Source organism: Malus sylvestris, chromosome 6 (genome assembly GCF_916048215.2).
Source record: "Malus sylvestris chromosome 6, drMalSylv7.2, whole genome shotgun sequence".
In the NCBI taxonomy this organism is placed as follows: Eukaryota; Viridiplantae; Streptophyta; class Magnoliopsida; order Rosales; family Rosaceae; genus Malus; species Malus sylvestris.
This window is the reverse complement of record NC_062265.1, coordinates 27,071,266-27,091,427: the sequence shown is the minus strand read 5'-3', so window position 1 is coordinate 27,091,427 and position 20,162 is coordinate 27,071,266. Positions and strand designations below refer to the sequence as shown.

The 20,162-nt window shown below is 37.2% G+C and overlaps 3 protein-coding genes across 3 annotated transcripts; 2 read left to right on the top strand and 1 right to left on the bottom strand.

Moving 5' to 3' along the window:
• Window positions 1-2,498: 2,498 nt before the first annotated feature.
• Window positions 2,499-3,324, top strand: LOC126625570 (uncharacterized). Its single transcript, XM_050294629.1, has 4 exons — window positions 2,499-2,559; window positions 2,647-2,858; window positions 2,952-3,074; window positions 3,235-3,324. Exons 1-4 carry the CDS (start codon window positions 2,499-2,501, stop codon window positions 3,322-3,324), a joined length of 486 nt encoding a protein of 161 aa, XP_050150586.1.
• A 588-nt stretch (window positions 3,325-3,912) lies between these two features.
• On the top strand, window positions 3,913-4,592 carry LOC126625569 (uncharacterized). Its single transcript, XM_050294627.1, has 3 exons — window positions 3,913-4,039; window positions 4,136-4,324; window positions 4,477-4,592. The coding sequence occupies exons 1-3, from the start codon at window positions 3,913-3,915 to the stop codon at window positions 4,590-4,592; spliced, it is 432 nt and encodes a 143-aa protein (XP_050150584.1).
• Window positions 4,593-13,656: 9,064 nt separating this feature from the next.
• Window positions 13,657-16,253, bottom strand: LOC126626975 (bidirectional sugar transporter N3-like). The gene is made up of 6 exons (XM_050296387.1): window positions 16,105-16,253; window positions 15,863-15,899; window positions 15,555-15,765; window positions 15,172-15,333; window positions 14,940-15,059; window positions 13,657-14,134 (listed from the first exon to the last, which is right to left on the bottom strand). Exons 1-6 carry the CDS (start codon window positions 16,154-16,156, stop codon window positions 13,820-13,822), a joined length of 897 nt encoding a protein of 298 aa, XP_050152344.1. The 5' UTR covers window positions 16,157-16,253; the 3' UTR covers window positions 13,657-13,819.
• Between the last annotated feature and the right edge of the window lie 3,909 nt (window positions 16,254-20,162).

Genomic DNA, 20,162 nt, shown 5'->3' with positions numbered 1-20,162 from the left:
TGCAAACGTTGAAGTGCTATGTTCATAATAAGGGTCATCCTGAAGGTTCCATTGCTGAAGCATATTTGGTAGATGAGTGGTTGTCCTTCTGTTCCATGTATCTTAAAGATGTCGAGTCTCGTCGCACCCGTAAAAGCCGAAATGAAGATGGTATTGGACGTGGAGTGTCTGGTGGGTTATCAATTTTTGACTCCAAAGGATGTTATATGGGTTTATGAGAAAATGTGGAGCTCGATCTAAATGTTCTTGATCAGTGCCATAGATACATTCTAAATAACCATTTAGAAGGTAAGAATGTTTAATCTTATGTCTTCATGTTTTATTGGTTTTCTTAACTTTGAAAAATTAATTAGCTAAATTTGGACATAAATGCCTAGGCAACATGAGGAATTCTTGAAAATGAAACATTGTCGAGAAAGGTTAACTATACGACAAATTCAGGAGCTAAGCAAAGAAGAATTTCCAGAATGGTTCAAGCAACATGTGAGTTGATACAAAAATCACATTATTTATTTGTATTTTTACATTTTAATTATAACATGATTATGGTTATCATGTCAACTTTTATCATCATTTTTATTACATATGAATTCAAGATGTCATCCTAATGACACGTTGATATCTCAAGACTTGCGTTGGCTAGCTAATTATCCTAGCAAGGTTGTGAGTAGATATAAAAGTCACATTGTTCATGGGTTCAGATTTCATATAAAATGTATGGATGACAAGCATAATAATCAAATTGTGGTGTCTTTGTACCTGCAAATGTTCCTGGTGCAATTGGGCAAGTGAATTGTTATGGCAGAGTTGTAGATATGTTCGAGGTTAAATATTATGGTCATGCTGAGCCAGGAGATATGGGTCGACCTATGATGTTATTTAAGTGCGAATGGGTTAATAGTGATAGTCCATGAGGAATGAAGACTGATCAATATGGATTTACTATGGTGAACTTCAATTGATTAGGATTTAAAGAGGATCCTTTCATATTAGCATCACAAGCATTACAAGCATTTTACGTCAAGGACACAATTGAAAAAGATTGGCACGTAGTTGTTCGAACACAACCAAGGGATTTGTTTGACGTATTAGAGGATAGTGATGCAACTGAAGATTATGTGGTACCAAATTTGGATGATCAGATACTTGACCATGAAAATTTCCATACAAAGGTTGGCGTTGAAGAGACTCCTTTTCATGAATCATTACCATTGCCTACCCAGTTCGCTAGTAATGCCAATGCCGACGACGACATGACAGATGATGACATGGAATAAATATATTAACTGTTTTATGTGTTTTAAGTATTAATTAGACAATATGTTTGTTTTCTATTACGTATATGGTTTAAGTTCAATTTTATTTATTAAAATCTTAAAATGTTATATGAGATAACTTAAAAAAAAAAAAAACTCGATATTTATTTTTTATGGGTTAAACATTTACAAAAAAAAAAACTATTTTGCTGTCGCTTTTAGGTGACGGCATGGGTGAGGTAGTGTCGGCTAAACAATATAAGTATATCTCACATCTATTAAAAAGTTGTCAAAGAAGTGATATAAATGTGATAAATGTAACATTTTAAATTGTAAATAGAGTGATCTCAATGGTGGACTTTAGAAATTCGAGTGAGAAGGAGTACCTAAGAAAACCAACGTGAAGTGGACTTGGGAACACCACTTTCAAGTAGTCACTTCGTAAGAAAAGTGGGTCAGAAAGTGGTTGTATGATTTAATGCTGCAGTAAAGTGTGTCAGTTCTAGTGTCGGTTTAACTCGACACTAAATATAACTAAATCGACGCAACGGCAACATCATTAAAGCTTGTCAGACAATAGTGTTAGTTTTAAGCGACATCCACATTAACTAAAGCGACGCCATGTAAATTTCAAATAACTATGTCAGAAAGTTGTTGTCTGATTAGATGCAGCAATAAATGTGTCTGTGATAGTGGCAGTTTAAACCGAGAAGAACTTTAGTTAAAGCGACACTGCTTTAATAACTTTTGTCAGAGTCAGTGGTAGTGTCAGTTTAAACCGACACCAAGTTAAGCTAAAGCGACGCAGTCTCTGGTTCATTAAATTTTGTTAGAAGTCTGTGGATTCAATTGTAGTAGTAAATGTGTCAGTGATGGTGTAGGTTTTAACCGACACCAATTGTAGGTAAACCGACGCAACATATGGTTCATTAAATTTTGTCAGGAAGTTGGTGGGTTTTATTTTATCAGTAAATGTATCAGTTGTATTGTCAGTGTAAACCGACACTATGACGCTGTTATTTCGACGCCAGTAGGTTTTAAAGCGATGTCAGTGGTTTAATGTGGGTTTTAACCGACGCCAAGTTAGCATCCGTATTTAATCCCCTTCTTCCCCCCATTTCGCCTGCGCTTTCATTTCTTCCCAAAATTCAGTATGTCCATCTCCCTCCCAATTTCGTCGGTTTTTCCACTTCCTCTCTCATTTCACTTTTTAGTTTTTTACTTCTTGCAAATTGTTGTGTTATGGAGCATTTTGAAGATGAAAATGCTGACGAACCCCATTTCGAAGGGGAAGAAGTCGAAGGTTGTTCATTTTTAATTTATTATGGTTTTTAGTTTCAGTTTTTTTTTTTTGGTCCATGGTTTTAATTGTTTTTTCTTTGTTTATAAGGAACAACTCAACGAGAACGGGGACCCTTGATTCCCAACTGGAAGGAACAAGTTTGTTGTTTTGATGCGTCGGGAAAATGCATTAGTGAAATTTCTAGTGCATTTTCAAAACATGTTGTAGCAGAGGTAAGAGATTTTAGACATATGCCGTTGGTGAGTGATTGGCGTCAAATCAAGCAAGATCTCAGAGAAGCTTTTTGGATAAGAATAAAGGTAAAATTATTTTTTTTGTTACTAGAAGAGAGTATAATTAGTCAATGTTTGGAATAATAATTAATTTGCTTGTTATTTTTTTTATGCGTATAGGAAACTATTATTTTTCTAGAAGAGGATATGGCTAAAATGCCAATGATCCGGCACATAACACTTCATATTGCGGAGCATGCGTATAAGGAGTATAGAAATAAATTGAAAAAAAACATTATACTGGTAAACCAGTTGAGGAGTATCGGAAAGCTCCTCCTAATGTGGATCCTTAACAGTGGGCTGAATTGGTCTCCTAATGGAACAAAGAAAAAACGAAGGTAAACTTTTTATTATTATTTTTTTTAAAGTTTGTAATGTGTTTAATAAATTTTTTTTTTTCTAGGAGATTGCTGCAAAAAATAAGTACAATCTGCAGTTGAAGACGATGAACCACACCACTGGTGCAAAGTCTTTTGCAAGAGTTAGGGCATAACTTGTAAGGGTTGTTCATTTTCAAGAATTGTAGATATTTTTAAATTTAATATATTATTGGTAGAAATTTATTTATAATTTGATGGTTGGTGAAAATTGTTCTTTGTTTTGTTAACTTATAATTATAGCGGAAAAAGCATGGGAAGGAGGCGGTTCCTATTTCGTTTTTTCATCACTGTCACACTCGAAAGGATCGTACTTGGATTGATGAAACGTCGGAGCGCACTGGGGTAATTGATTTTTTCTTTGTTGTATATCATTGTTATTAAATTTTATTATCTATAGTTGAATTCTTATTTAAAAAAAATTTAATTGCAAGGCAACTATGGAGGGGAATATTCAAACTATGATTGAGTTTGGGCATGAAAATGGTGATGAGCTTAGGACCCAGGTTTATGTGGAGACGATGGTTCCTGAGCATCATAATAGAGTACGAGGGTATGGACATGGGTTGACTCCGGATATGGTGTCGTATGCATCTTCCTCAACTTCTTCTAGTTCTTCAAGAAGATCATCCCAGAGTTTAGTGGCAGTGTTGTTGACCGAGAACAATGAATTGAAAAGGAAGGAAGAAGGTCATTCTAAACGGATGGCAGATCTAGAATTTTTGCTTGCAGAAACATGCAGCCAGCAGCAGGAACATAATCAGCTGTTTAAGTTAATATTGCAAAAAATTCAGCCGATACCACCGTATAGCCCGGGAACCCAACAATCAGGCTAGGGTCAGCCTCCTCCTCCATATCCATACCCACAAGGAACCCAACAGTCACCCCAAAATCAGCCTCCTGGTGCACTTGTATATCCGTATACAGGCTATAATCAGCAACCTCTATATCTAATGTATCCGACACAGCCTATGGCATACATGCAGCAGCCACCCATGACTTACATGCAACAGCAGCAACCCATGTCATACATGCAACAGCCGCCATATCAAATGCCTGTATATCGACCTGAGATGGCTTCTCATGATGGGATTTGCCCGGATGTTCCCATTGGAGGTTTTTAGGGAATGCTTGCAGGTGGTCCATTAGATGTGGACATGACGAGGTTTATTGGATCACAAGGAGGATCTCAACAAGCATCTCGAGAAGGAACGGGGTCACATTCGGGCTCTGGTTCTGCTGAATAGTGTGGTTCATTTTCTTGTCAGCTATGTATGACACTTGTGCTAGCGTTTATAGTTTCTGTTTCTGCTTTTTGTATGTTGTATTTGTAATGTCGGATTTGGTGTTTGTTATGATGGATAAGTTTTTGTATCTTATTTGAAATATAAAATATTTGTTATGAGTTTTTGTTAATGGTTAACAAAGACTTGGCCTATAAATGATATATTGGTTGGAATTATTTTCATATAATTTTTTGTAATTATTATTAATTAAAAACTGATGGGAAGACTTGAAAAAATATATCAAAATATAACAATTACAATCTGACGTGAGGATTTAGATTTCTTTTTGTTTTTAATATGTGTAGTGTCGCTTGTAAGCGACGTTAAGTTGCGTATTTTATTATTTTAATTCAATTGATGTCGGTTGGAAGCGACACCAAGTGTGATATTTTAATTATTTATTTACTAATTAATGTCGGTTTGAATCGACATCTTGGGGCGTTTCTACCTCGCTTATAAGCGACGTCAGTGTTAATGTCGCTTTTAAGCGACGCCTTTGTTCCTTTTTATTTTATATTACTTTGCTTCATGGTGTCGGATTAAGGTGCCTAAGCGACGTCAATACCCTTTTTGTGACGGTAGCATTGGTGTCGGTTCCTATATCCGACATTGCACGATTTAATGTTGGATTTTGCCCAATAATCCGACAGTAAGGGGTTTTTCCTGTCGTTTTTTAACCGACAGTAATATGGCCTTTTGTAGTAGTGAAAGTAAATAAAGCTTGTGACAAGGGCTCTGATTCAGCACCATTCACATAAATATCAAAGTTTTAAAGCAAAGGGTAATAATTCTACCCACTGTAAATAAATTGCTTTAAATAAATAGAACTTGTGAAAGGATTTTAAGTCAACACCATTCACATAAATAAATAGTATCAAAACCTTTTATTTTGCCACTTCCTTTTGTCCCTTTTATTTGTTAATTAATTTTTTTTTCTTTCTGTCAGCACCAGGCTTCAAAACCTTTCCTTTTCTCACATGCTGCACAATTCCAAAAAAAAAAAAAACAACTTTACCTTTTGTTTTCTTTCACATGGTGCAACATATCTTTTCAAGGCTTTGGCCCCATTTTCCTTTTTATTTTTGTTTTCACAATTCTGAAGTCATTTTGGTTACTCAGAAAATAATAGTAACAATAAGTTCCAATTGGTGTTCCTCCTCCGTGAGTTTCGAAAAAGTCGAAACGGTTCCCATTAGTTTTGGAATCAAGAGTGTCTGCAACGTATGAGGAGATCAAACCGTTATATTTAGCTCAAATTTTAGTATGATATGGATAAGAGGATACCAAACAACTTTTGTGAAGAAACAATTTCGATTTGAACTACAAAAATGGAGTTGTGGTACTCATAAGGTGGCTGTCAAGTTTTCTGCGGAAATTGGAAACTGGTTTGGTATTTCAAACATCTGCGATGATCACACCGTTAAGGTTTTTTGAAATTTTGATATGTCGTAGATACTGAGTGGACGAACAACTTTCAAGAAGAAAGTATTTCAATCCGAGGTCTTCAAGTTGGAGTCCCGAGGCTGTTTACATGGTTGTCAAATTCTTTACGAATTTTGAGTTTGTACTATTTTGCTTCTGCAAAGGATGATATATAGTCATACAACAATATATATAGTTGCTTCAAGAAAATCAATTGTACTGAGATTTGAAGATAAAATGAAAAGATTTTCTTATCTGTGAGATTCCAGCTGAAGGAGGTGAACATGATTTGTGGTGCTATGCTTTCCACTGACATGAGAACTTCTCGTGCTGATAACGTGTTGTAAAATCGACAATGTGTGCAGTGTAATAAATAAATAAGACACAAAGTTTACTAGGTTCCTTTACAGTCAATGGGACTAGAGTACGTCATCGGAACAGCAGTAGTGCTTTCATTATAATTTGGAATAATAGTAGTACAAAGACAACTCTCACTATTCTATCTCACTATTCTCTCCTCTCCTCTTCCTCTCTTTTTCTTTCCTCTTTCTCTCCTTCACAATCTCTTCCCTCACATTCATCTCCTTGTAATGCTCTATTTATAGAGCAAACATTATGAAAGCAGAAAGTTCACTATTTAACTTGTGAACCTTTACTATATACATGTGGGCAAACATACCCATTATTTTAGAACAAACAATTGGTTTTTTTTTTTTACTTGGATAAGAAAAAACAACTGGCAACAAAAAGCCTCTAGGACACACAGAAGAGAAGCAATCGCAACGCCACGCTAACCAAGCTTCAGACGGAAGAGACTGCATCCACCTCAAATCTCTAGAAGAGTTCCGACGGAAGAGACTTGCAGACCAACCTCTGAATATTGACCAAGATTGTGCGTATCCTCCAAGGAGCACAAATGACTCCAGTAATCGAACCAATAGTTAAGCGCCTTTGAATCTCCCTCCATTTCCAGGATATTTAGGGCTGGTTTGGTATTGCTGTGCTTTGAAAAAAAAGCTGCTGTGAGAATAAGCGGCTGTGAAATAAATCAGTAGAGTATTTGGTAAACTTTTTTGTAAAAGTGCTTTTGGAAAAAAAAAAGTAGTCTAATAGTGGATCTTTTCATTAAAGGAGCACTGTAGCTCCATGTGCTTTGAAAAAAAACCAGTTTTCCAAAGCTGCAAATAGCAGCTTCAGTTTTTTCCTTTGATTTCAGCTTATTCTCACAGCAGCTTCCAAAATAAGCCATTTTTTTTCAGTTTACCAAATACCTAAAACCCTCACAGCTTTTTTTCATGGGTGCTTTTTTTTTAAGCACCTCACTCCCAAACCACCCCTTAGACTTTTCTGACAGGCTGCTTCAAGACCACCAAGCAGAGCTAGAACTTCAGCAACCAGCACATTCGCAACACTAACCCTTCTTAGCGCCAGCTAGAATCGGAGATCCAGCATGATCCCAAATTACGAACCCACAATTAGCAGCTTGCGATAGTTATTGCCAATCACCAGATCGATTACAAACCCATCCAAGATTACAGACCCATCAGAATCAACTTGAAAGCAGGATTATCCGGAGGTTTCCAACCGATGGCAGAAGGAGGGAACTACAGGTTATGTGATTTACACGTAAAGATTTTCCGCCTTCAATTTTTTTGTTATATATGCCTGTAGCCAGCCATTGTTTATAATTTCCTCTTACGGAATGCAACGCAGAATACCATATTGTCTTACTTGTCGTCAATGGAAGAATATATAGTTGAATTGAATACACCAACTATGTCTTACTTGTCTTACTTGTCGTAAACGTGGCAACAAGCACTACCAATATATGCCAATACGTGCATACACATACAGAAGCATACCTAAAAACAAAGTCTAGTGCTACCTCTATCATGCAACTTTAATTGGTCTCGATGCATCCGTACGTTAGGTTAAACTAAACGTATTTTTTTCTTTCGAAAGAACGAGAAAGATTGAAAAGGAGATTCGATTTATCTGGATCTTTAAATATACATGTTAAATTGTATTATAGGTAAGCATACATGTTAAACTAGAATTTAGGCTGTATGATATGAGGAAAGTTTGTTGATGCACAAAACCGGAGGTCTTGGTACAACGTAAATTCGACCGTAAATCTGCAAGAAATGTAAATAACACAAGATGTATCGTGGTTCACCCCAAGGTTTGGGCTACGTCCACACTGATTGTATTTATTTGAAGGAGAAAGAGCTCTGAGAGTGAGAGCGTTGAGAAAGGGTGAGAGGGCATAAGAATTTGGCCTCCTCTAATTGTGAGGGTGAGGGGTCCTTTTATAGAATAAGGACCCCTCACTTATTACATATTTGCCCCTTCTTTTATCATATAATTACATTTTAAGTCCCCCGAGTATTTATACGAGGTCTAAATACGAGGCCCTAAATATGGTATAAACAGTAGTCCCCCAAGTCTTCAGTCAAGAGAGTCTTTTGGCTGGAGACTTGAAATTCAGTCCATGTGTGGGCCGAAGTAACTAGATGTTGTCTTGAACTGGTACTTGACATGAGGTGGTGCTCAAAGTGAAATGATGCTCAACCAAAAGTAGCACATGTTGCGAGGCGGCTCTGCTTGTGGCTTATATTGCCTTGGTTGGCTTGGCTTGTGACGTTTGAAGGTGAGGGAGTCCATTTTATAGAATAAGGGCTCGCTCCTCAATACATAAATGATGGTCTAGAGTTGATACTTGTGGCGAGGCAGTTGCTCAGCAGGCGGCGATGCTCTCTAATGATGGTGAGGGAGTCCCTTTTATAAACTAAAGGCTCGCTCCTCAATACATAAGTGATGGGCTAGAGTTGATGCTCGCGGCGAGGCGGTTGCTCAGCTGACGGCGTTGTTCTCTAATGAAGGTGAGGGAGTCCCTTTTATAAAATAAGGGCTCGCTCTTCAATACATAAGTGATGGGCTAAGTCCCCTAAGTATTTTTTCATGAGGCCTAGTTAAGGCCCAATATATGGTACATAATGTAGTCCCCCAAGTCTTCGGTCAATAGAGTCTGTTGGCTGGAGACTTCAAATTGAATCCATGTATGGGCCGAAGTGGCGGCTGTTCGGAGGCGGTTTTTGTATATCCTGCACTGAAGCTTTTTAGGTGAAGCTTTGAAGCTGGAGCTCTGTAAATGAAGCTTTTGAAGCTGATGATGCTCATGAATGTTTATGTTGATTGACATGAATGATGCTCATGGATGTTGTCACAAGTGATGCTCATGAAGGTTGACATGAGTGATGGTCATGGATGTTGTCATGAATGATGGTCATGAATGTTTATGTATGATGGTCATGAATGTTTATGTATGAATGACATGAGTAATGCTCATGTATAATTTGGAGTATTGGGCGTACTTTTGATCACCTGGTTGGTGGCATGAAGGAGAGTACGGGTTGTACATTTCATCACCTGGTTGGTGGCATAAATGGCTAGTTGCCAAATGATATTAAAGTACAGGTTGTAATAGCGGCAGGTTGCCGAATAATTTTGTAGTACTGAGCGTACTTTTGATCACTTGGTTGGTGATAATAGCGGCGGGTTGCCAAATAATTATGGAGTACTGGGCGTAGTTTTGATCGCCTGGTTGGTGCTATTTTGGGCTTATGGGCCTTCGCCCTCCACACAACATTCCAGCCCTTTTTTTTTTTAACCCTCTGATAGGGTTTATACATATTACCCTCTGATGGAGTTTATACAGATGTCTCTGAAAGATAAAAATAAATTACATCATACAAAAACAAGAAAAGCAAACCACATCATTCTGGTGGGATGTTTATTCCTTGCTTTTGTTTTTCTGCTTTGCTTTCTTTTGCTGCATGATCCACGAGTCCACCACCAAGGCTCCATAATATTCTCCCCCACTATACTTTGTGCTTTCTTTAATAGACTTAAATTTGTTGGTGGACTTGGCATCATTATTTGAATTAGCCTTCGTTAGTCTCTGATGAGCATCCCAACTATCATCTCCTTTATTGCTGTCACTTTTTCTTTTCTCTTTTGGCTGATGGCCGACAAGGAGAATGATAATAGACTTATTATTAAGGAAAAGCTTATCTTCGTCAAGTCGTAATGAGTGTGTTTCTGATGAGCAAGTTCAGCCTCGTTGACGTGCTTCCAGCAACCGGGCTCTCCGCCGTCCCCAGCAGCATCATCATCTTCTCGAGAACCACGTCTGGAGGTAGCAACAGAAATAACCTTGCCTCTTCAGAAACGCACGCTGCTGATCTTTGGCGGTGGAGTCATCATCGTCGTTGGATATGCTAAGCATGTAGACATCGGATTCGTCGTCGTCCTCCTCCAAAACCGTAGTGTGACTCTTCCAGTGGAGACACAAACACAGACAGAGGCATCAGAAGCAATATTATGTTAACAGCAGAGCAGGGTGGCCAACACCATTGAAAATTTGAGACATTATAATGGAGATGAAGATGAAGGCTGATTAATCAAGGCGGCCTGATTTTGAACATGTAAGTAGTGCAATCGCCAAGGTGGAAGGGGGCATTAGAAACATCGAAGGTGAGGTCAGTGAGGGGGTGCGGAACCTTGGGAGGAGCACGCTACGGCGGGTAATCGGGATCTGAGCATGCTGCGGCTGAGATGCTTATCGCTCCATCAATAAATCCTGAACGAAGTCCTAAGCCCTGACCCATGTCCCTGAGCAGAAGGCCATCCTCAACCTCATTCTCTAATGCCACATCAAGCATCGAATGAGAAATATCCAAATCAATCTAGACTTCAGGTTCGGGTTCAAACGTCCGGTTGTCTTCCCTCATGTGAATGTAATTCAAATTCAACAGCTTCCCCATAACCCTAATCGAGTTCATGAACTGAAACCTCAAGTCTTGTTTGAGAACGTTGTAATCGACGATGAAGCAGCCGGGTTTCTTTACGGCAAGGACCAGGCCGTTTAAGTTGGGTCTGGCGGCGAATGTGGCATCGACGAGGGAAGCTCGGAATTTGACATCGCTGGCAAAGAAGGCGACGTTTGTGGCGACATCGCTTTTGTCAGTTTCATACCTGTGATCTGCCGTTGCTATTGTTGCTGTTTGGACTTGGCGTTTTCCTCGGCTTTCCTGGGCGACTTCGTTCACCTTCTCCGCAGCCACTGTAAGCAGAGCCGCTAAAGCAACTATACGGCTTTCAACGGCGTTTGCATATGTCACATCACCTAGTTCCTTCACCTTTTCCACGAACGCTGTTGATGATTCGGTCCCCATGACTATGAAGAATGAGTTTAAGCACTTCAGTGTCCAAGCAGAGAGATGGCTTGGATCTGGAATCGCAGCAGGAACAGATCCTGATGGTGCGAACCTCGGCGTCCTGCTTCAATGCCTTCTCATGGATTTCGTGCACCTCGGCGTCTCTCTCAGACTTGGTTTTGCAGGCGACGACGGGTAGGTGGCGGAGGTCGTGCTGGGCCGCGACGGGGTCTTGCTTGAGAGCCTGCTACCAGCCGTTGATTGCCGACGATGAGGGAATTAGAGAAACGTAAATTTGTAATCTTTGAGCATTTTGAGCCCTGGGGCTGGGTTGTAGAAGTGAATCTAGTCGTTTGCTCTGCAAATTTTTGCAAATTTTGAGTCAATGGAAGTTTTGGATTCTTGGTTTCTGCAAATTTTGCAAATCCACGGCGGAGGTGAAAAAATGAGAAAGAAACCGAAACAGCTTTTCGTGTCGTTTCCCACAGACGGCGCCAAACGTTGATGCACAAAACCGGAGGTCTTGGTACAACGTAAATTCGACCGTGAATCTGCAAGAAATGTAAATAACACAAGATGTATCGTGGTTCACCCCAAGGTTTGGGCTACGTCCACACTGATTGTATTTATTTGAATGAGAAAGAGCTCTGAGAGTGAGAGCGTTGAGAAAGGGTGAGAGGGCATAAGAATTTGGCCTCCTCTAATTGTGAAGGTGAGGGGTCCTTTTATAGAATAAGGACCCCTCACTTATTACATACTTGCCCCTTCTTTTATCATATAATTACATTTTAAGTCCCCCGAGTATTTATACGAGGTCTAAATACGAGGCCCTAAATATGGTATAAACAAAGTTAATTACTAAAATATTATTTGACCGTCACATAGTTAAAGTTCTAAAAAACGCTTGGCGCTAGTCGGATGGCAAGTCAGGGCCTAGCGCCTAGACTGTTAGGCAGGGGCCTAGGTGGAGGCAGATTTAAGTAAATTTATTATATATTGTATAAATAAGTGCATATTTATACTTATAAAACACACGTAATTGTATTGAGATACATAAGTTACAACATAAAATGACACATAAATTATAAAGTATTAGAACATATTGAAAATATGGGGAACAAGCACATAATTAATGAGTGTTCATCCAATTATTCAATAAATTTCTTACATTTTATTGAAAAATTGAAAGTTTTCGATTTTCTATCTAAGTGAGATTTGCAATCTAGGTGGGTGCCTAGCTAGGCGGACACCTAAGCGGGTTAGGCGGACGCATAAGTGGGTCTAGGCATAGGGAAAGGTGCTTCTTGGAATGCCCGTATGCTCTAGATGAATGGACGAGTGTGATCAAACAACCAGAAATCAGACAATGATAGAGTGTCCTTTCTTAATTTTCAAACGTTTAGGGACTAATCGGGGCAGTGGCCTAGCGCCTAACACCTAGGTGGGGATTTTTAGAACAGTGCACATAGTGGTTGAATAAACCAGTCCATAAATTCATTATAATACTATTTTACAAAAACTCTGAACTTTTTTTTTGGATAAAAAAATTAATTGAGTCCTAAATTAAATAAAATTATTTTCTTAAATTGAGTGTTAAATTGGATTTTTGTTCGTGAAAATTGTGTACCTGTTCAAACTAATGTACCAAATCGAAGGACTAAAGCCAAAATCCAATCTCAGGCTTTGTTTCAATTAACGAAATAGTAAAGCAATCTTGTCCAAATGATGAAAATCAAGTGTTTTAATTAATGCGCGAATAAACCAAAATCTCTTCTTCTCTTCGAGATTTTTAAATGTGCCCGAAATATGGTACAGTACGTCATATGCTATTATACAAGTGGAGATAATTTTTTTTTAAAGTGTCCCTCCACTTGTATAATGACATTTGGCATATGTGCCCACATTCTGGCACATTGAAAAATCTCTCATTCTCTTAAGTTAAAGTAACAAATTTTATTTCATAAACGGCGAAGAAATATATATATATATATATATATATATATATATATATATATATTTACTGTTGAAGACCGTTATGCCTTCGAAAGGTGTTAGCAACCATTACAATGGGCAAGAACAAGAGGAGGCTAGTCTATACCTTCATTAGGATTACACAAATATAAAGGAAAATTAAACATCACGGAAATTAAATATGCACCAAAAGGGCATATGTACACTACGTTACATATGCATAGTGACGTCTAAAATATTTATATAGAGCGATCGATCTCGACTGATTCAGGTACAATTAGAGCAACTCCAGCGGATGCTGGTTGCTCGGGCGACAGGGGAGGAGAAAGGGCCTGAGGGCCGGTGGGAGCAGCTCCAGCGGGGAAGGGCCCGAGTGAGGGTGGGAGGCCGAGCGAAGGGGGGGTGGGGAGTCGACGGGCCTGTGGCCCGAGTGCTTTGCAATTTTTTATATTTTTTGTGTCAGAGAGAGAGAGAGAGAGAGAAAGAGGGTTTTTATTATTTAAACAAACAAAAAAAACTATTATTTTGATTGCTTATTGACAGGGGGGAGAGTTCCAAGGGTGGAGATGTAAATGACAATTACTGTTCATTAATGGTAGTTACTATTCATTTAAGGCAGTTACTGTTTAATAGGGTGGATTGAATAGTGAATTGCCAGGGGAAGGGCTCCATGGGTGGAATTGCTCTTAGGCAGGCAGCAGATGACCAAATATTCAAACTTCACATGTAACAAGTTGGCCGGCCATGGAGGGTTCGATGATTTTCTCGTTATGGCATGTTTGTGCATGCATATATTGGTCATTGTTATGCTCAGAGCTTGGATGAGCATCAGTACTATTGGCATGGGAGCTTACAGCTGCTTGGACTTGTACCTCCAGCTCAGGAGTAGTAGTCAAAATTGTCATTTGCTTCACAACATCAGCTTTCTGTTCTGGTAGCTTCTCCTCCACATTTGTTTTGTTATTCCTGTACTTTGCATAGAGGGCCATCTGAACCAACCCAAAGGAGAAACCAACAATGTTTGGGGTCTGCAAGTGAAAAGATCATGTGATTAGTTAATTAAAGCTAGCAAATATATTCTTATACAGAGGAAATTCTACATTAAATTTATGTAAGGAGTAAAATTCAAACTTAAGTGCAGATGAGAGCACACACTGCTCTAGCCGACGAGTCTGCTAAACCATGCAAAATATCAAAATAAATGCCATAACGTAATCTAATTAAGAGCTAGTTTGGAAGTGCTTTTTAAAATGACTGAAAGTAGTTTTGGTGAAAATATTATTGGAATCAATCTTAAATAAAAAGGCAAGAAAATCCTAGAGCGTTTTTAGTTATTTTAAAAGTGTTTCTTGCAGAAAGCACTTCGAGTGCTTTTAGAACCCAAAAATATTTTCAGTCATCTTAAAAGTACTTCTAGACGAGCCCTGAATTTTCCGAACAATATTTTGGAGCTTCTTAAATAGTTCTTGTTGCTTTCTTATGTCACTAAATTAAACTTGTCGTAAGAGAGTGGTCCATTAAGAGATAGTGTTTGCATAACAAATGATTTTTTCCATTTCCTTATAATCATGCTTTTTAATTGAATTATTCGATGATTTAATTAACTTTAATGGACTTATTTTTGGTTTGCCACGATATAAATCAATTAAAGGTTGATGTGATCAAGCTAGCGTTATACATGCATCGTAGCACACATTAACATATAATCACCAGATTTTTTTTTTAATTTTAAAAATCAGCAAAAGGAAAAGTCCACAATTAAGGACAGGTTAACCGTACACACCTTGCTAATTAGTTAAACCGAAATAGCCGTACACAAATAAAATGACTTACTGCAACGTAGAGATCCTTGAGGAGTAAGCCATAGCTGAGCCACATAACGGCACTTAGGGTGAGGAAGAAGGATAAATTAAATGGCATGAACTCCACGCTCTTGGTGCGGATAACCATTTTCTGCACAACACAAAATAAAAAATCGTGCATGTATTAAATCTTAATGCATAGAAAATTTGAGATTTTGTTTAAACCTTTAAAATTTGAAAACAGTACTTGCTTAATCAATTACCATGGCGCTTAAAGGTGCTGCAAAGACACTGACAGAGAAAGTCACACAAACCCATCCTAGAACTGCGACGCGGGTCGGCCCTTGTGATAAGAAGTGAGCCAGAAGAAGAATCAAGCAAAATCCCCCAAAGATCACCAGAAAAAGCAGCGCCAGAGTGGACACCTGCAACACAAATTTGATTTATTAATTATAAATAAGTCCTTTAAACAAGTCATATTCTACCTGGAATTCACCTAGACTAATGGGAGGGGAATTCAAACTGCGAAAAACGCACACTGCTCTAGCAACTCTGCAGTAATTCCTTTAAACTTAACATGCAGATTTGTTCTCTTAACATGCAGATTTGTTCAAGAGAGAGAGAGAGAGAAGATAACACTACTCACCCTCGCTTGCTTAGTTGCATATGTAAGGTAAATTGCAATATAAATGGTCTCTATGACACAACCGAATGAGTTGATGGTGATGAGAAGGATCTCATTAGACTTGAGGAATGCATAGTATATCCATATCGTTGCAGTGAACAGTGCAAACACATATGGAACTGATTGAAATCCCTCCGTCGATTTCTTCTTATACACCCTCCAAAACGTCGGCCTGCACCGCCCAAAAAATTAGTCGGAAAAAAAAACTAATAAACCTCATTGTAATTCCTCATTATCCCTGAAATAAATTGATAAGAAATATAACTTACAGCGGAGCTAGAAAAACGATGAACGAGGCAATGTTGCCTGTTTAATTGAAAATAGTAAGAAGAAAAAAAGTTAGTTTCTCTTCAAATAAAGTAGAATCAGGAAAACTAAAGAAAAACGATTTTGCACAATTCAGTTTATTTCGTCTCTTATTCAATGCAAAGATCATAGATAAGTAGGGCTTGGCGTGCATGGAGAGAAAAAGAGTTGCGAAACCAATGACAATGCTAATATATTGTTATACCTAGAACGCCAAAGGCAAAAGCCAATGGATGGTGAGAAGTTGATGCAGACATGGTAGCTGGCTAGAGTTCTCTCTTTGGAGATGTGTAGCAAATGAAACTGAAAGTGAAAGTGAAGGAACAGGGTTATATACGATATAGCTTAACCCTATATCCTCTTTCTTTATCTCTCTGATATTCCAAGTCTTTGCCACGAGATCATGAATACAAAGAGTCCTTGGTATTTATATAGAAAGAAGTTGGGGCTATGTTGTTGCATGAAAGGCTGAATTGTGATGATTAGTTTATTAGCGTTTAGCATTAGGTGGCTGTAGTAAAGAAAACCCCTGCACCCATGACATCACAATAAGCATATATGTGAGTGCCAACTCAACAAGGTGAGTCGGTATTTTTAACTATTGTGCAACACACTTACAGACTTACGTTACATATTTAGAAAGGTTGCACCTCTTTCACGTGAAACCTTCCTAAGCAACTTCCCCTTTCGATTTATCACTTTCTATTGCTTTTAGCTGTTTTTCTTGGGGTACCCCCGGCTCTTTGGCCTTTGGCAGTACTTTCATGCTCATTCAACCCCAAACCCTAACAATATTTCCAAAAACTTCTCAATAAATTTTCTTCTATCATGCTTGTTGATACTATATTGATCGCATCTCTCATAGTTGTAATATAATGGTCTCAAAAGGATTCTCAAGTTTTAGTCATTAATTGATTAACTATATATGACATACGACATTAAAAAAATTTATCTGGTTAACAGTGACGAAGGTTGTAGTCATGTCCAAATATGAATGGATGTAGTTTTCACTAAAATAGTTCATTAGATATTTCTGAAAAGGTAATCATAAGTTCTTCACTCAATCGGAGCAATATGGTTGTTATGCTAATTATTGAACTTATTGAAGAGATGAAATATAGCAAAATTACGGATAATATTCTTCATCAGCAGTTGAATCGATCACTAGAAGAAGAATTATGGCAAAATTAATTACGATACATTTTTTGTAAATAAAACTTTCATGAAGAGAAGCAAATGAAAGGCTTTTATTAAAACTATTGTAAAATTGAGAGTGAAATTTTCACCCTGTACATGTCATAAATAGAACTAGTACATGCCCACACGCAAAGCTGTGTGTGAAATTTTTTATTTATATTTTTAAAATTGGAGAGAAGAAGAGAGTGAGAGAGAACGTAGGAGGGGAGAGAGGAAGATTTATTTATTTTAATTTTTTTAAATTAAAGATATTAAATCAGATGTAGGTGATGCTTCAATAAAAAAAACAAATTTTTTTTTGCAAAATTATGTTATTGCCCTTAATTTTTTTTGATACGATAAAAGACTAAATAATCTTTTCATATTCTTTTGGTTGACAAAAAATATTCTAGTAATATGTAATTTAAATATGTAGTATAGATTTAAAATCTCCTAAAAAAATCAATTATTTCCATCATAACAGTTTGGAATATGAAATTTTAGATTTTTGTACGTTTTGATGTAAGTCCCTAGCTGTTCTCTTCTTAAAAAAAGTGAGAAAGGCGAACTTGTTTTTTTAAAGCAATTTTTATCAACATTTAGATGAGAGATGTAATCCATTATTAAATAATAAATAGATATGATACCTCTTCCTTTTTTTATTTATTTATTAGTAAGAGGAGAGAGAATGATTCGAAACAATTACAATAATTTGAGAAAAAAAGAAATTTCAAACTCGAGACGCATGAATAAAAACTCAATACCCTATCTATTAGAATATTGAGTACATACAAATAAATAATAAATATACATGATACATGTAAAACTACTCATAATAATTTAATCATACGAGAAATCCACTACTGGGAAATATTCAAGCCTAATGAGTTCAAGTCATGACATCTGTGAAGCAAAATTTACTTTTTAATATTTGGTGGGCGATTATAGCATAGCAAAAAAGGGTATTGCGCTCTATCTCATATAGCTTTTGACCATCACGCGTGAACAGGGGATTCAAAGTGACCATGTTTTGATTGCTACAAATGGCAGCATTTGATCCCATGACAAGTATCTGTATCTACTTGTTTACATAGGTATATTGCTAAAAAACCACAATCCCCCTTTGAGTTCCTTCCTTTGGTTTAATCTTATTGTAAGTACGGGTTTGTGAATGGTTGAATACAGAAAAAACTAAAAATTGGAAATTTAGATTTAATAAGATGTTTGTGTGATTGCTTTTTGGTGGTTTTAAATAGTAATTATGGACTGGGAAGTGGTAGGTGTGGGATTTAGAATATGGTCCGCCTGATAAAGGATAAGATTTCCTAAGTATAGAAGACAGATTTTATGTCCTCCCACTTTCCGTGTTCTTCCGTACCCTCTTATTTTATGTGATTACGGTTAAGTTACATTAATATTTTATATTATTTTTTTATAATAATATAAATGTTGACCTGATTTAACCGTGATCACACAAACAAGAGGGCACCAAAGGACACGGAAAGTGAGAGGGCAGAGAATCTGCCTCCCTAAGTATATCGATGATGGTCCGATTAATTAAGATTAGCTAGCTTAGTGTACCTCCTATATCTGTGATCAGTGGCGAAGCCACGTGAGGGCGAGGAGTGGCAGCTGCCACTCTCGTCGGAAATGAAGCCCAGGAGCGAGTACCCCCCCTCCTCTCGCCGGAAATGAAGCCATGTTTTTTGCTGCAGCTGCACAAACGCTGCGCGTGCAGCAACAAAGCTGTTAAGGCCCGAGAGGGGTCCGCCCCTCCTCTCACAGGAAAACATGCCCAGAAATCATGGTTTGCTGCCCCATAACACCTCTGGTTTCGCCGGATTGCAGCTCACAATTGCTACAACTGCAGCAGTTCTTCATGGCTACGCAGGGAAGGGAAAACTTGAAAAAAAAATTTAATATTAAAATAAGTGAAACGGTGTGTTTGGGCATTTGGGCTTAATTTGAAAAACAAATATTAAAATATGATGGGAGGACCACTTGTCCCCATTACCTCTCGGCTTCCTCCCCCAAAGTTTTTTTTTTTTTTTATGCATGTATCTATGGACCCATGGTCTGAAATATCCATAATATTTTGATATTTTCATTAAAATTTTTGTGTTTTTAGACTACCGATATTTTTTTGGACTACCGATATTTTCGATATCATCGATATTTTAGACCTTGCTAAGTCACTCATGTATCTTACTATGCAATGTATAAAGTGTAAAATATTGTACCAATTCATTATATATAAATGATTATGGTGTGTTTAAACTTCTTTCATTAATTACTACATATTTTCTACACTCACAATGTTTGTCAGCTCGCTATATAATCAACTTAAATCAGTTATATCTATCATGCAATGCATTTCCTTCCAATTTTTTGTGATAAACTAATAGATAATTGACTAAATAAACATCCTGCAAAGTTTCAATAAAAATTTCCAAGTTTTTCTTACAATTTCCGTGGTTTTTATTCAATTTTTATCGATATCGATAATATCCCGATATTTTCATCGAAATTTCCATGTTTTTAGACTAACGATATTTCCGATATCATCGATATTTAATACCTTGTACGGACCTGTTGGGCAATGCCATTGGAATGGCTAAAGAGCACTTTTAGTTACATTTGCCATAAAAATTTACATCTTTCTAAGTTCTCGAAGTGCTTTTTGTCAGATTATTCTTCAGGAAGTCCACGAAGAAGCATTTAGATATTGAATAAACTAATGAATGTACTTTTAGGCTTTTAGCGTAAACACACTTATAAATGAGCATAACTACTTTTTACATAGTTCAATCACCAACAAGTCGTATATCGCTAGACTTATGTTGACAAATTAAATCCAAATCAAACGTTTAAAAAAGAATCAACTTAATCAATGATCTAAATTTAAATTATGACAACACATTTTTTTGTGGTTTGTTAACCCATTTCTCTCTTCTTTTTTCTTTTATTTATTTAGGTGTAATTAGATTTTCATCCTTATTTTTACTACTCTATTGATTAAAACCTTATTACTTTTCAATTTTTGATCAAGGTCCTTTGTATTAATAATATCATTAATTATTTCAATAA

What these genes read in the sequence shown, in the direction of transcription:
- LOC126626975 (XM_050296387.1), bottom strand. Translation starts at nt 16,156, where the DNA reads ATGTCTGCATCAACTTCTCACCATCCATTGGCTTTTGCCTTTGGCGTT. An exon ending in TTTTGCCTTTGGCGTTCTAG is followed by an intron (nt 15,900 to 16,104) that starts GTATAACAATAT and finishes TCAATTAAACAG; the next exon opens with GCAACATTGCCTCGTTCATC. An exon ending in CAGCACCTTTAAGCGCCATG is followed by an intron (nt 15,060 to 15,171) that starts GTAATTGATTAA and finishes TGTGTTGTGCAG; the next exon opens with AAAATGGTTATCCGCACCAA.
- LOC126625569 (XM_050294627.1), top strand. Translation starts at nt 3,913, where the DNA reads ATGGCAGATCTAGAATTTTTGCTTGCAGAAACATGCAGCCAGCAGCAG. An exon ending in CCCGGGAACCCAACAATCAG is followed by an intron (nt 4,040 to 4,135) that starts GCTAGGGTCAGC and finishes ATCCGTATACAG; the next exon opens with GCTATAATCAGCAACCTCTA. An exon ending in CCCGGATGTTCCCATTGGAG is followed by an intron (nt 4,325 to 4,476) that starts GTTTTTAGGGAA and finishes TTTTCTTGTCAG; the next exon opens with CTATGTATGACACTTGTGCT.
- LOC126625570 (XM_050294629.1), top strand. Translation starts at nt 2,499, where the DNA reads ATGGAGCATTTTGAAGATGAAAATGCTGACGAACCCCATTTCGAAGGG. An exon ending in CGAAGGGGAAGAAGTCGAAG is followed by an intron (nt 2,560 to 2,646) that starts GTTGTTCATTTT and finishes TTTGTTTATAAG; the next exon opens with GAACAACTCAACGAGAACGG. An exon ending in TGAAAAAAAACATTATACTG is followed by an intron (nt 3,075 to 3,234) that starts GTAAACCAGTTG and finishes TTTTTTTTCTAG; the next exon opens with GAGATTGCTGCAAAAAATAA.